Below are 14,624 nucleotides of genomic sequence, written 5' to 3' on the forward strand. Positions count from 1 at the left end.
GGGGTGGGAATTAGCTGCCCCGGGCTAAGCCTGCCGGCCCCCAAACTTCAGTTTTGGTCCGAGAAAAACCTGCCTGCCACCCTGCCTCAGTCCACCTCTAGCTCCAAAGCCAAGCCTGACCTTGGCAGTTAGTCTGTCACAAGTACTTTAAAATACAGAGATCTACCACACGTATGTGCAAGGACCAGACAAACAGGGCGGAGGTCAAATAGTTACTGCTTTATGTTAGGACAGTACACGTCATGTTTCAACCAAAGACCAAAAAAAAAAAAAAAGAAAAAAGAAAAAAGAAAAGCAGTTTAACTCAAAGGTGAAACAATTAAAACACAGAAACTAACGGCATCTCTCAGACACCTAAGTGAAATAAATGCGCACAAGTTTTGTCCCCTGGGCGCCCCGCAAACTTCTCCCACGGTCTTGGCTTTCTGCCAGCTTGGATGCAGTGAGTGGACGTGAGGCCCTCGGGGTCTAGCGGGTGGGGATTGAGGGGGGCACCTCAAGGCACAGCTGTATCTTCTAGTCAAAGGACAGACCTGGCCAGCCAAACACCTCCACCTACTCAGACTCTGGAAGGAGCACAAATGCCAATGGATCCAGGCTGTTTTCTGTGCTAATTTTCAGCTGGTATTTGGGAAACACTTCAGCAAGGGGAGGGAGTCGGGGAGAGCAAAAACAGGGCTTGGGGATCATTAAGAAAGCCATGACTTCCAAGGACCCCAGAGTGACCTTGTGTGGTCAGGGTCTGTTTGGATCGGAGGACAGGGGTGGGACTGGGTAGCCGCCTGCTGCCGAGTCAGCCATGGAGTTTTTAGGTGGCACCCGTGGATCTCAGGAATGTTCCATCACTCCATGACACGGGCTCGGCTCTGAGCAGGCCACAGATTTTACAAATGGTTCAGACTCAATGAAAAAAAGATTCACCAGAGGCTGAAAACACCCAGACCTCAAAATACAAATGCAAAAATAGTCAGGGGAATGAACTAATTTTATAGACAGCTACATACAAAGTTTCTAGAACATCTATAAAAGCAGTCATAAGAATTTATATTCCATTCCATTCCATTCGTCTCTATAAAATGAATAAATAGTATTTATAGGTTTGTGTGTCTTATGTACAATACACGTGTGCTCTGGTTTAGCTTAAATAAAAATGCCACGAGGGAAGAAAACATCATCCTTTCCAGCCATCAACCCAGAAGTCTCCAGAAGGAAGCTTCCAGATGTGTCCAAAAATATCTCAGCAGGAGGTTTTGGTGACATGGGGACCCTCCTGTTTACTTGCCACATAGAAGAAATGTGGCCTCTTTCTCTCTCAGAGACAGTGGCTACTAGCTCAGCCAGCGCCAAAACTCAGTTATTGCTGGGAGTCCGACAGGAAAACAGGTGGGAGTGGGCAAAGAAGCATAATCACTTTCTTTACGTGGGCAATGGAGATCTCATCTATCTCTGAGGTAGGACAATGTTCCAGAGACAAGTAGCATCAACAAACTTGGGGCGTGGGGGTGCCTTGAGACACGGCACACAGCCAGGTCCCCAGAACAACACTCAGGGGGCACACTGTTCTCCTGAGCTGCCGAGTGCCCGCTCTTCAGTGGGGACACGGTGGCACCGTGGCGGGGCCGCAACAGGGCTTGCTGGAGGTATTCCTGGCTTCTCAGTGCTCTGCAGTTTTGCTTTCAAAGCTTCCTTTGGGGTTTCTGAGATTGAGTTCCCTTTGAGAAGTTTGCTTCGGTTTCCTATGTGCCAGACAAAGCGTGAACTTCTCTCCTGGGCGAGTACCATCATAAGCCAGAAAACTAAGACAGGCCTGGCCAGCTGCAGGAGGACAGTGCACAGGGGGCTGCTGAGAGGTGAAACTTGCTTAGGGCTAAGGATTCTTGGGTGCTTCAAATTGACTGGAATGTACGGTCTCTCAGCGTTGACGTGGATGGACAGAGAAGCTACTGACCGCACTCAGAACCACAACCCTACGAGCTTTCTGCAAAATGGACAGAGCTGATTTTGGTCAAGGTGGTATGTGAGGTTGGCGTGCAAGGGCGTCTGGGCAGGTCTGGTACACTACGTGATCAGATGAGAGGACCCTCGGCCCTCCCTAGAGCCCGAGAGCTGCCTTGTGCCCAGCCTGGAGCTTGGCTCTCTTGATGCTAGCACTGGAGTAGCCCTCGTCACTGCCCAGGCTCTGCATGCTGCTTCGCTCGTCCGAGTCACTCACGCTGCTGCTCCAGCCCAGGTCCCCAGTGAGGTAGTCTGTGCTCTCCACGTCCACATCCACGTCCACGTCCACGTCCAGCTCTTCTACAGGGAGGAGACACAAGGGTGAGGGCCTGCTACAGAGCCCTCAGGACATCTCAGTTTCCTATGCCCCTTCTTGGCTGCTACTATCTAACTCTTTTTTTTAATTTATTCTATTTTTAAGATATATTTTTATTTTATGTGTATTGGTGTCTCGTCTGCACGTCTGTCTGTGTGAGAGTGTTGGATCCCCTGGAACTGGAGTTACAGACAGTTGTGAGCTCCCATGTGGATGCTAGGAACTGAACCTCGATCCTCTGGAAGAGCAGTCAGTGCTCTTAACTGCTGAGCCATCTCTCCAGCTTCCTACTAACTCTTTGCAGAGGGGGCTACACCAGTCCCGCTGCTCAGCCCCCGAAGGCCTGAGTCCTCTCTTTCTTATAGTTTTGTTGCATTTTTATTTCATGTGTGCATGAGTGATGACTTTTGGGGATTGGTTCTCTTCTTCTACCCTTAGTCCAAAAGGGTTCAAACTCAGGCTTAATGGCAGGTACCTTTACCTACTGAGTCACCTTGACAGCCCCTACAAGCCCTGTCTTATCTGCTCTGAGAGCTGGCTCTGTTGCCTGAAGCCCCCCTTGGCAGGTGTGGCTCACCCCTGTCTGAGTCAGAGCGTTCTGAGGACACCACAGAGCCCACGCTGTCCATCCGGGTCCTCTCGGCACCCAGTTTCTCCAGCCGCCGCTTCAGGTGCCGCTGCTCCCGCTGAAGCTGGTCTATTTGGTGGACAGCTTTTCTGTCACAATCTTCAAGTTTCTGCAAGGCAAAGGGTGGTTGCTGGAGTCTATGGGGTGTGTTGTATACCAGTAAAGAACCTGTACCCAGCCTGCCAGCAGGGAAATGTGTGTCATCTGTTAAGCTTTTCTTCTGGCCTGGGAGTTGACTGGCCAGTTACTATGGGCTTCGTCTAACTTCAGCATGCACTGTGGGGCTGGCCTGTCACAGAGATGCAGGGAAAGCTCAACAGTTTGAGTCTTACACCCCTTAACCTTGGTAACCCAGAATACTAGACCCCTGACCTAGTCCCCATATCTGCAGCAGCCCTCTGAACACCTCAGCACTGGAAAGTCATGTGACAGGTGATGACACTTCTATTTAAAAAGACGTTTATCTCAGCACAGTCCCAATAACAAAGCAAGTTCTTAAGTCACGCCAAACCCCAATTAAATTCTGTTGCTAGCGGGGAAATCAGAGCCTTTTTAAAGTCCTGACTCCGAACTGTCCAAGAGAAGTGTCTGGAAGCTTCCACAGTGACTTATTCTTACAAGTCTGCCCCCAGTTCCTCATATTCTGCAGATAATTAATGAGAGTGTTTAAGTGTAGCTGTTTTGCTTCCAACTGAGGCTCTCTCCCAGAGCTGTCCTGTATGCAGGCTGCTAACTGCTAGTACGCTAGTATTTGTCTAACCAAGCCATGGATGAATGGCGCTGCTGGCTGTGGCTCAGTAGTGCGCAGGGAGCCCGCACAGACAGACATTGTGAGGAGCTCAGGATGCAAGACACACAAAGGCCTGGCTCCCTCGTGGAGCTCCAGCAGAGTTCTGGGGACAGTCAGCCACCACACAGGACACTGGCAAATGTGCACAGGGCCCCATGACAGGAAAGGCTCAGCAAAGGCTTCGAGCCCTGGGAGCCCATGAGGAGCCTGGCAGCATGAGGAGAGGCTAGCCATGGAGAAGTGGGGACAAGCTACTGCAGAGGGAATGCCAGGCATGCTGGCCCCGGTTCCAGAACAGGAGAGACCCAGTGACAGCTCCTCCAGAGTCCTGAGGCACTGAGAATAACGTGTAGCTGCACTACAGCAGGTTTGCATTCCAGGCTGCAGCAGATGTGTGTGGGGCACAGTGCATGGGAGACAGCCGTGGGTGCTAAGGGCACGTGTCAGGCTTGGTGATGGTGGGAATATCAGTGGCTCAAGGCACCAGGGCCTGAATTTCTGATTGGGCCCTTTAACTGGGTTTTGGATGTTGGGGAGGGAGGCAGGGTTAGGAGGAGCCCAGAGAAGCATCTGAAGGCCAGGCACCTACCTTTATGTGCAATTTGGCTTTTGTCAGCAAACTCAGTGTGGTGTGCCGGCTTGACTCGGGGCCCAGCGGCACCAGCCCCTTCAACTTCTCGAGGCACAGGCGGAGATGAGCGCGCCTGCGAACACAGAACCACAGCAGCACTTGAGACTCCTGCACAGGTTTGGAAGCGTGTGACTGCTAGAGCCAGCAGAGGCCGGTGCCAGCAATACTCTGTGAGGTCAGGAACCTGCACTGAAGCCCAGTGAGTAGCAGAACTCAGGCCTTCTAGACTGATTCCAAATGAAATTCTGGGGTGTGGGCCATAAAATCTGCTCACATCAGCTTCTCCTGAATCAGAAGATGACATGACCAGGGGAAATTCCTCAACCTGGTTTCTCTTCCCAAGTTACTGAATCTAATCATTGCTGTGCACACAGGTTTATGCTTGTAGTTATTTACTGAGACAGTTTGTTTAATAATAGCAAGATGGAAGCAACCCAGACAACCACTGTTGGGAACTGGTTAAGTAAGTTACGGTATATCTATCTAGGGGAAGACTACCACTGTTGGGAACTGGTTAAGTAAGTTATGGCATATCTATCCAAGGGAAGACTACAAAGCTATGAAGAAGATTGAGACTGTGCTCAATGGTCATGGTCTTCACATGGTGGGAAAACAAGAGCTGACATTTGTGTGCTTCTGTGTACCTGAGTCTGCACCAGCGCACCAGAAACCAGCAGCCCTGGCTGGGCAGAAAAAAGGCAAGTAGGCACAGAAGGAAGAAGGGAAGGACGTTTTTACTGAATAATTTTTGGTATGTTTGGGTTTTTTTGACTGTACAAATCTACTGTTATTCCAACAGTTAAATATGTTTTCCCACATGTCACCATGTCTGACTGAGAGAGCACTCTTCCATCTCAGCGTGCTGGACAAGAGCTGGCGTGAGAGCACAGTCACAGGCAGATCCCGTGACACAATGACCAGAAGCACAGGGCCCCCACAACTTCAGATGTTTACAGTTCACTGAAACCTTGGTTTGGACTTCACTCTAGAATGGAACAGATTCCATGAACATGAGAAATGGCCCACTTCCAGGTGTCTATGTAGGTCTGCCACCCCCTTAAGAACCTTTCCGAGCTATCCTAGGCCGCAGGGAATCCTTCTTCTGGGGTTCTCCGTGTGGTTTAGTGTCTGTCCTCAGCCCTTCACTCATCCTTGGGAGGCCCAGCTGAGGCTTACTCACTGACGCCTGCTTGATAGGACTGATGCCTGTGTCAGCCGTCCCAGTGGACTTTAAACTTCTCAGAGACAGAGTCCAGCTGGTCACATCTGCACAGAGCTTGGCCCAGGCAATGCCCATTCCCACACACAACCAAACAGACAGTGAGCTTCCAGCTGGTGGGGGCACCACTGGGAAATGTGGCTTGGACCACATTCAGAGCCCCCTGCCCCATCTGGGTCACGGCGTGTTGAGGGCCTCTGAGTTCTGAGTTCAAGGAGCACATGCAAACTGCTCAATGTAAAGGCCTGGGTGCTAACGGTGAAACTCTGCCCTGAGGAAGAACCCGCAGCAAAGACAATAGCATTAGCTACTTGCTGGGGGTGGAGGAGCAGAAGATGTGTGCACAGTACTGCTGGGGGATAATATTCCAACACAGATCATGCCATCAGAAGCAAGATGCAGTGCACATGTATGGAAATGCCACAATGAAACATTTACTTGCACACTAGAAGATTAACTAAAGACACGCCATGAGGGCTGGAGACAGTCAGTGGTTAAGAGCACTGCTGCTCTTCCGGAGAACCAGGATTTCTTCTCAGCACCCACGCCGGGCAATGCACAACCCGGGGAGATCTGACGCCTCCAGGCTCCACAGGCACCTGAGCTCACAGCACATACACACAACGGTTTTTCCTTCCTTCCTTCCTTCCTTCCTTCCTTCCTTCCTTCCTTCCTTCCTTCCTTCCTTTCTTTCTTTCTTTCTTTCTTTCTTTCTTTCTTTCTTTCTTTCTTTCTTTCTTTCTTTCTTTCTTTCTTTCTTTCTTTCTTTCTTTCTTTCTAGACAGGGTTTCTCTGTGTAGCTCTAGCTATCCAGGAACTCATGTTGTAGACCAGGCTGACCTCAAACTCAGAAATTCGCCTACCTCTGCCTCCTGAGTGCTGGGATTACTGCCCATCTTGAAACATAATTTTTAAAAAATCTAGCTGGATGATGGTGGCACATGCCTTTAATCCCAGCACTTGGGAGGCAGAGGCAGGAGGATCTCTGTGAGCTCGAGGTCAGCCTGGACTACAAGCACTAGTTCCGGAACAGGTTCCAAAGCTACAGAGAAACCCTGCCTAGAAAAACCTAAAAAATCTAGAGAAGGATTAACCATGAGAAAACACCACCAGCACCTGACACAGCCGCGACCTGCTGCACTACCTCCCTCTCAATGCAAAGCTTGCAGACTAACTATGTAGAGATGCTTACCACCTATTGCAAAGACTGCAGGATACTGTCCTCCTGTGATGTGGTCACACACAGACACGGACTGGCTGGCAGTGTACAGACCTGTCACTGTGCCCCAGGTCATCTTACTGCCCCATTAGATGGCCTTCTGTTACCAAGAGTGGCCTTTAGCTCCTGTCCTGGCAGGGGAAGGTGGTGCCTTCCCCTGGCTCCTCCTGTCCCTTCAGCCAGTTGCTAGAAGAACTAGGCTGTCTTGCACCTAGGTAACGAGCTTGGGCAGCCTCATGCTGGCTCTCCAGGAGGAGGGCTGTAACTGGCACGTGCAGACAAGGGTTCAGGTCTACAGCAGCAGGTGACACCATGCTTTCAGCTGCACTGCAATCGCGGTGCTAACAGTCAGGTGTGGCCTGTAACCAGCAGTCCACATGAACCACGGGTCAACCACAGTCCTCCCAGTTGGCAAGTACTCCATGCCCTATTTTTATTACTTTTACCATTCTGCATCAGTCAATTGCAACACAAGCCAACACTAGTTAGTGGCGCGGAGCAGAGGTTGCTTTGCCACTTACTCCCCATGTGACTTTGAACTTCCCAACTCCGAGGTCTCTATTTCCTCATCTGCAGAATGGGTGACAGAGCTTACCCTAGAGAGCCTCTGTGGCTCTCTTGAGGGCATAGGGTCTGAAATGTGTACCCTGCCTCGGTTGGCATTGCTCTTCCAAGCCTAGCTCTTGAACACAAGGGTAACTGCCCTGAGCAAATATGGACAAGCCGGGAGCTGCAATCTCAGGGGCTGACTGATAAAACACTCAAAGAAAATGGACATCTGTCCTTGAAATAGCTAGTAAGCTAGCTAACCCTTCTGTGGAAATACAGGCATTGCTTATGTAGAAGGATCAACAACGTGTTTATAAGCTAGTAAGTGTAGCAGGAGGTCCCTCTGAGGTCCTGTGTGTCATGTGGCAGCAGGATCCAGGTCAGGAGGGAGGCATGTGCTCACTTTCCAGGCTGCAGGCTCTGGCGTTCTGAAGTACCCAGCCTCCCTCCAAACCTTACTGCAAAGATCTTCGAAATGCAAAAGGCGAGGACTCAAAAGACCTTGCTGGAGAGCCATGTACACCTGGAGAGCTTAAAACCCTCCCTCAGCAAGAGGAAAGTATCACAGTCAGGAGAGAAATTAAAACAGTCTGTAAGGAATTAATGGGAAGAAAACTATCAAATGTTGCTGAAGGACCGGAAAATCTGAGGGAATGGAAAAATCCACACATTCCTGGCGATGACCCCTCAAAGAGAAAATGCCAGCGCTCCTCAAATTTAATTCAAGTATACAAAACAAAATCCCGACAGTTTTCTTTTCATGTTGGAAACTCAGCCTGAACTTTGCCTAGAAGACTAGATGTCTGAGATCGCCAGCACTTCGGAAAAAGCCTAGGAGGAAGGCGCTGCACCGGCGTTAAATCGCTGGAAGGCAGTGAGGACTAAAAGCAGGAGCAGTGAGGACCCACATCAAGCAAGCAGAACAAACTCGCAAGCAAAAAGAGCTGAATTTAGCAGATGAAGAGCACAGTGCTGCAGAGCCTGGGATGAGTGTGTAGGATCTGGCCTGGGAGTGAGCAGGTTACCACCAAAATAGCCCCACCAGACTCCAGGTCTAAATGTAAAACACACTCACACGCCATACAGTGTTGGTAGGTTTGCTCAACTTTCCTTTGTCATGAAGGATGGAAAACCAAATAGCTAAGCGAAAGAGAAATGCCCCCGAGGCTGGTGGTGTCTCCCATGCCAGTGCCTCGGTGTGGAGACTGACTGTGCAGGCGGGAGCTCCAGCCTCCAGGGAGTGTGCACTTCTTCTGACAGAGAAGTGTCTGTGTTGAGCGCATCTCTGTTGCAGGGCCCGATTTTAAATATGAACCCAACAGCATGCTGAGCAGTTGCTGGTCAAGGGGCAGACACCCAACCAGGTTCAAGGTGGCTGCCATGTGGCAAATGCTTGGTTCTTCCACCCTTAATTCCCTGAAGAGTTTCTCAGGGGACTACAGCGCATGCTCCTTCCCTCCCACGCACTGCGGCATTGCTGGAGAAAGAAAGCCCCTGCCTCAAAGCCATTTAAACTCAGCTCCCATCTGAAGCATCTGAAGGGCTCCTTTGGCCCTCGTCCTCACCTACAGCCCCTCAGAGATCCTGTGTGCGGTCTATGATAACCTGCTCTCTAACTGTCTCACTGTCTCACTCACTCACTCACTCACTCACTCACTCACTCACTCACTCACTCACTCACACTGAACTTCCTAGGTGGCCACTTCACTACCAAGGGCAAAAAGATGCCAACTTCTCTGTTCCTTATTAAGCACTGGACCCCAGAGATCACACTGTGCCTGCCCACGCTGACAGGAGTCCCCCGGAGCACAATGTACTTGGCTGTACTCAGGGCTGCTGTTTTCACTAGAAGGTGCCTGTGGCTGCCATCCAGAAAGCAGAGGTGGGCCTCTGGGCTTGGTCTCCCACCAGGGCGTGTGCACAGACCCCTTCAGGAGCACTGGATGTACACAAACTGCACTGTGCAGAGTCACAAGAACTAAGTCTTACTAAGGAATCAAAGCCTTCATGAAAGTGAGCAGGGATCTCAGCCGGCCTTGTATTGAGAACAAAGTCTTGCTAAGCTAAACAGATGAAGATTATAAGTCACACTTTAAGGGAAAGTGAAGAGGTCTATTTTCCTCTTTTTCTTCTACAGTCATATCTCATCAACTGCATAGTGGAGATCACTAATCTGAATGAAGCCCTGGAAGAATCCTCATCCCCATGCTGACAAGTCTCCATAGAGACACAAGGAGCAACACACCCAGTGATGTGCAGCCACAACTGTGCAGCATCTCCATGCGGAAGACACAGACTGTCTAACCTGGGGCCTAAGCGGTTGTGCCTCCGTACTATTTCCTGCCCCAGGGTTTAATTTTCATAGAAAATAGATTCTAATGAGGACTGCTAGCTCTATCGCACTGTTAATTCTGGCAGTGAAGTCAGAGCGCCCTCAGAGCCCAGGTTGGGGAGGGGGCTGGAAGTTAGAGAAGCAGACCACACAAGTCTCTCTCTTCTCCCAGCCTCCAAAGGTTGATGATACCAGAGGTAAGCACCAGAAAGTTAGTTCTAGTGACACACCATCAGCACAGCCTGCATCTGTACACCGATCCCTGCAGAGGATCGACAGCCTCCGCCTTCACTCCATGTGCCAACAGCCAAGAATTGATTATATCTTACAATGAAATCCGAATGTGGTCAAGGGTGTGCAGAAGCCAAGAGTGGCATGAGGCACAGCACACCCTGGCCCTATGCACAGCACACTCTGGCCAGTGCTCACCACACCCAGGACCTGTGCACACCACACCCAGGCCCAGTGCACACCACACCCAGGCCCAGTGCCCACCACGCCCAGGTCCTGCACACACCATGCCTGACCCTTCTGATATAAAGAATACGGCCATCTGAAAAGTCAGAAACCTAAGGAAACAGTTCTATGGATTACCAGACATACTCCAGAAAAACTACTGTCATGCTCTCTCATGCCAGGCTAGGCACCACTAAAATCAAATAAAAATCATAGCCCAGACCAAGGCTGCGAATCTGCACAGGGCACACACACAAATCTTTAGTCACAAGGTCAGAAGACCCTTACCCTGGCAAAGCCCACACCTGAACCATCCCAGAAAACATGGTCTGCTACTGAAGGAGAAGCCAGAGTTTTGTTCCGGGCAGGCCCCTGCTGTGCCACTGGCTCCCGATCCCATCACCATGGCTGGTGTGTTGGCAACCCCATCACTACAGGGTTTCCTGAGACACTTACACCAGAGCAGTTCCTAGACAAGAGACAGAGCAGAACCCACACCCAGCATGCAGTGAGAGACAGGAAGGATTCCTGTGTTCTGAAGATCACCAACCTGTTAATCACAAGAACCTACAGCACCCAAAACTATGCAAATCCTACACACTTTTTGCAAAAAAAAAAAAAAGTGTAATGTTTATGGGGAAATTTTACAAAGCTTTGCTTAGAGACAGAAGAGAGATCTGAGCAAACTAAGAAACACTGAGTCCTGGATGGAAAGATCTAGTAGCTTAGCATATACTCTTTCTTGCTTGTTTTGTTATTTTGTTTTTTTGAGACAGGGTTTCTCTGTGTAGCCCTAGCTGTTCTAGAACTGATCTCAAACGCAGAGATCCACTTCCTGAGTGCAGGGACTAAAGGCCTGTGCTGCCGCCACCTGCCTTACATCTACCCTTAAAGGCTAATTTTATTGGATTTACACAGTTTCAACTTTTGAAATCCTAAGAATTTGGGAGAGGAGGAATAAGAGGACTGATTTAAAAACTTGGAATTGGACTTTGTGGCAGGTTATCAAATCCCAATACAGGTAGGCTGAGGTAGGAAGACCTCCAAGTTCAAGGTCATCCTGGGCTACCAGCAAATCAGAGGCTGCCTGTACTGCAGTAGTGAAGTTCTACTACTTTAAAAAAGCCAAGAAAAATTTTCATAATAAACCATGGCTATAGAGGTTGGATAAAAGCTCAGTGGCTAAGAGTATCAGTTGCTCTTCTAAGAGGACCCCAGTTCCGTTCCCAGCACCCACACAACAGCCCAGCATAACTGTCCATAACTACAGTTCCAGGAGGATCTAACACATGTGATACCCATACACAGAAGCAGGTAAAATACCCATACACATAAACTAAAATCAGTAAGTTTATAAAACAAAGCAACAAAAACCCTTGGATGGAAGCCGGAGTTAGTTACACAGAGGGCAAGAGCCGTCAGGGCAGACTGATTTCCTGAGGATGAACGGTACACCGGACAGTTACATGACAGATGCACCTTCCATGCACACGCTCCACCTATGGAGCAAACACAGCCACTGTCTCCACATCTTTCTTGCTTCTTATGAATGCCAGGTATTTAACTGTTGAGCCCCTACCTGGGGTAAGGCTTGTTCTGAATGCCACAGAAACCCAAGTGTACCCAACTCTACCACACCAAAGGGGGGAAAAATCCCATCTTAGACTTATTTTCTGGGTTGTTTTTATTTTGAGAGTCCGCACAGTCTTTTTATGAGCTATATATTTTTAGGATTAAAAAATAATGTGTGAGCCGGGTGGTGGTGGCACACGCCTTTAATCCCAGCACTCAGGAGGCAGAGGCAGGCGGATCTCTGTGAGTTCGAGACCAGCCTGGTCTACAAGAGCTAGTTCCAGGATAGGCTCCAAAGCTACAGGAAACCCTGTCTCAAAAAAACAAAATAATAATAACAATAATAATAATAATAATGTGTGTGTACATGTACTACATGTGTGCTTGGTACCCACGGATGTCAGATTCCCTGGAACTGCAGTTACAGATAATTGTGAGCAGCTTGTATGTGCTAGGAATAGAATCCCAGTACTCTGCAAGAGCAGTCAGTGCTCACAACCACACACACACACACACACACACACACACACACACACACACACACACATGACTATGTGGACCGGAGAGTGTAACTCAGTAGGTGACTGCTGGGTTCGAGCCCAACACAGCACAAACTGGGTGTGGCAGTGCACGCAGAGCGGGAGGAAGAAGGGTCAGAGAAACGCTAACCTCTTCCCCTGGGTTGCAGTAACCCAGGTGTGACTAAATCAAGGATGGAGGCCTCACTTCCTTCCCGTTCAGACCACACACTCTAAACCAGGCAAAGACTTGTTAGGACACTTGCTCGGACCAGATTCCCAAAGGGACAGGAAGCAGGGGAGTAGCAATGACTCCTGAGACCAGCATAAGTTGAAGGGCACAGGGGAGCAATCTGAGGTCTGTGCAGCCGGTGCTGACTTCAAATCATAGACAGACACACAGACACCCCCAACACACACACACACTCACTCACGCACTGACATTGTGAAATGCTCTCACAGAGGAAAAAGGCATACAATCCCAGAAGGCTTGGGATGCAGTCTGTTTTCCCTTTGCAGTGCTGGGATGGGACCCAAGGCTGTGCACGCCAGACATGCCCTCCACCATGGAGCCCGGGCCCAAAGGGCTGAAACTGGATAATGCAAATAGACGACCACGCGAGGGTCTGAAAGAAGGGTGGCCTGAGGAGGACATAAGAGAGTCTCTAAGGATGGGAAAGGGAGGCCGCAGCTGCCATCTTCTACCCGAAGACAGTTTGGAGTTTCTAGCCCCTGACGCCTGAACCCTGAAAGCATAAAGGTGGCCCGGGCTTAGAGCAATGAGCAGGGCGCAGGTGCACACCGTCACACTCACCTCAAACCCTGTAGGGGACCAGGGCTGACCATTTGGTTTCCTTCCCAGTCCCTGCCTGCTAAGGGTCTGGCCTGTCTTTTCCTGAGTGAAACTTAAACACAATTCTGACCTGACGTTCAGAGTCAGGGTCGCTTACGGGGGTTTGCCGGAAACGGCCATCATCACAGCAGACCTGCCTGTGCACACGGGCAGGGAGAAGAAACCTTTCTGCCTGGGTGGGCAGCCTGCATGTCAGGGGGAGGGATGCTCAGGCCACAGAATGAGGCTGTTCCACAAGAAAGTCACCTGGGGAGCTTCTGAAGAATTCTAGTGCAGATCCTCAGCCCAAAGCAATTAAGTCTGAATCACTACATGAAGGCTGGCATTATTTGTTTGTTTTAAAGCTCCTCAAAGAATTATTATTTCTCAGTATGGTAGAGGCCTGTGGTCATGCTTACTTTTTTTTTTTTTAAAGAAGTCTTTACTGCCGGACAGTGGTACAGTGGTGCATACCTCTAATCCCAGCACCCAGTAGGCAGAGGCAGGTGGATTTTTATGAGGTTGAGGCCAGCCTGGTCTACAGAGCAAGTTCTAAGGATAGCCAAGGCTACACAGAGAAACCTTGTCTCGAAAAACAAAACAAAACAACAAATGTGGGAAACTGGAGGCTGGGTGGACACATAGAAGGACCACAGTTCGCTTTACCTTTGTGTGCAAAGCTTTTCCCACTAACATTCTATCTACAGTTAGGAGAGATAAACAGCTGCTTTCTGCCCAGAAATCACGTGTGTGCATGTATAACACACTTAACACATTTAAAAAATTAATTAGAAGCTTTTCTAGTGAGTCTGAAATGCAACAGAGCTGAGAACTTCTAGGCAACCTCCCTGAAGGAAGGGCAACCAGGAGTCAGGCAGGGTTTGGGGCAAGACGAGGCGCAGAAGGTGGGAGGTCCCCTCCAGAAACAAACAGCACCCAGACCTCCAGGCACTACCTTTCTTATTTTCCATATGCACAGCTGCCTGAATCGAGACTTCTTATTCACAAGTTAACTGTAGGCATGCATGTGTGTGCACACCCACTGCGCATTTCACGCCCATGTGGTTAAGAGCACACCTCTGCACAGGCACCTCTCACTATCTATGGGAGTCATCTGAAGGCATTCCCTGGGCCTGAGTGGAGCGGGGTGGGAGGATTAAAAGTGGGGGGAGTAATGACTGCGTCAAACCCCAGATCCCACTCACCTGTTCTTCTCCATCTCATTGTGAGTTGATCTGGAAGAGAAATGAGAAAATAAGATTACTTTTGTCTTTCAAAAAAATCAATTATTCTTGTCTTTTTCCCCCTTGCAATCATTCTTGTGTTAAAGACTAACTTCAGTCTGGGCATGGTGGCCCTTGCCTTTAATCCCAACACTTGGGAGGCAGGGGCAGGTGGATCTCTGTGGGTTCTGTGGTCTACAGAGTGAGTTCCAGGACAGCCGGATTTAGATGATGAGACCCCGTATTAAACAAAACAACACAAAACACAAAGTACCTTAAACACCAACATACCTGAATTTGTGTGTGTGTGTGTGTGTGTGTGTGTGTGTGTGTGTGTGTGTGTG

The 14,624-nt window shown here is 49.5% G+C and overlaps 1 protein-coding gene across 2 annotated transcripts in view; it reads right to left on the bottom strand.

The window, feature by feature from the left end:
• Positions 1 to 204: 204 nt before the first annotated feature.
• The window catches only part of Mxd1 (MAX dimerization protein 1), a 22,520-nt gene continuing 8,100 nt past the window's right edge, over positions 205 to 14,624 (bottom strand). Inside the window, exons 3-6 of one of the 2 annotated variants that reach the window (XM_026788203.1) lie at positions 14,263 to 14,292; positions 4,319 to 4,433; positions 2,889 to 3,048; positions 205 to 2,292 (exon numbers count right to left, since the gene is read on the bottom strand). In XM_026788203.1, coding sequence (XP_026644004.1) covers positions 2,093 to 2,292; positions 2,889 to 3,048; positions 4,319 to 4,433; positions 14,263 to 14,292 — 505 coding nt within the window. In that variant the 3' untranslated portion in view covers positions 205 to 2,092. Of the gene's footprint in view, positions 2,296 to 2,888; positions 3,049 to 4,318; positions 4,434 to 14,262; positions 14,293 to 14,624 lie in introns of both variants that reach the window. The other variant, XM_005364802.3, reaches the window with a different exon arrangement.

Source organism: Microtus ochrogaster, unplaced genomic scaffold (genome assembly GCF_000317375.1).
Source record: "Microtus ochrogaster isolate Prairie Vole_2 unplaced genomic scaffold, MicOch1.0 UNK1, whole genome shotgun sequence".
NCBI classification, from domain to species: domain Eukaryota; kingdom Metazoa; phylum Chordata; class Mammalia; order Rodentia; family Cricetidae; genus Microtus; species Microtus ochrogaster.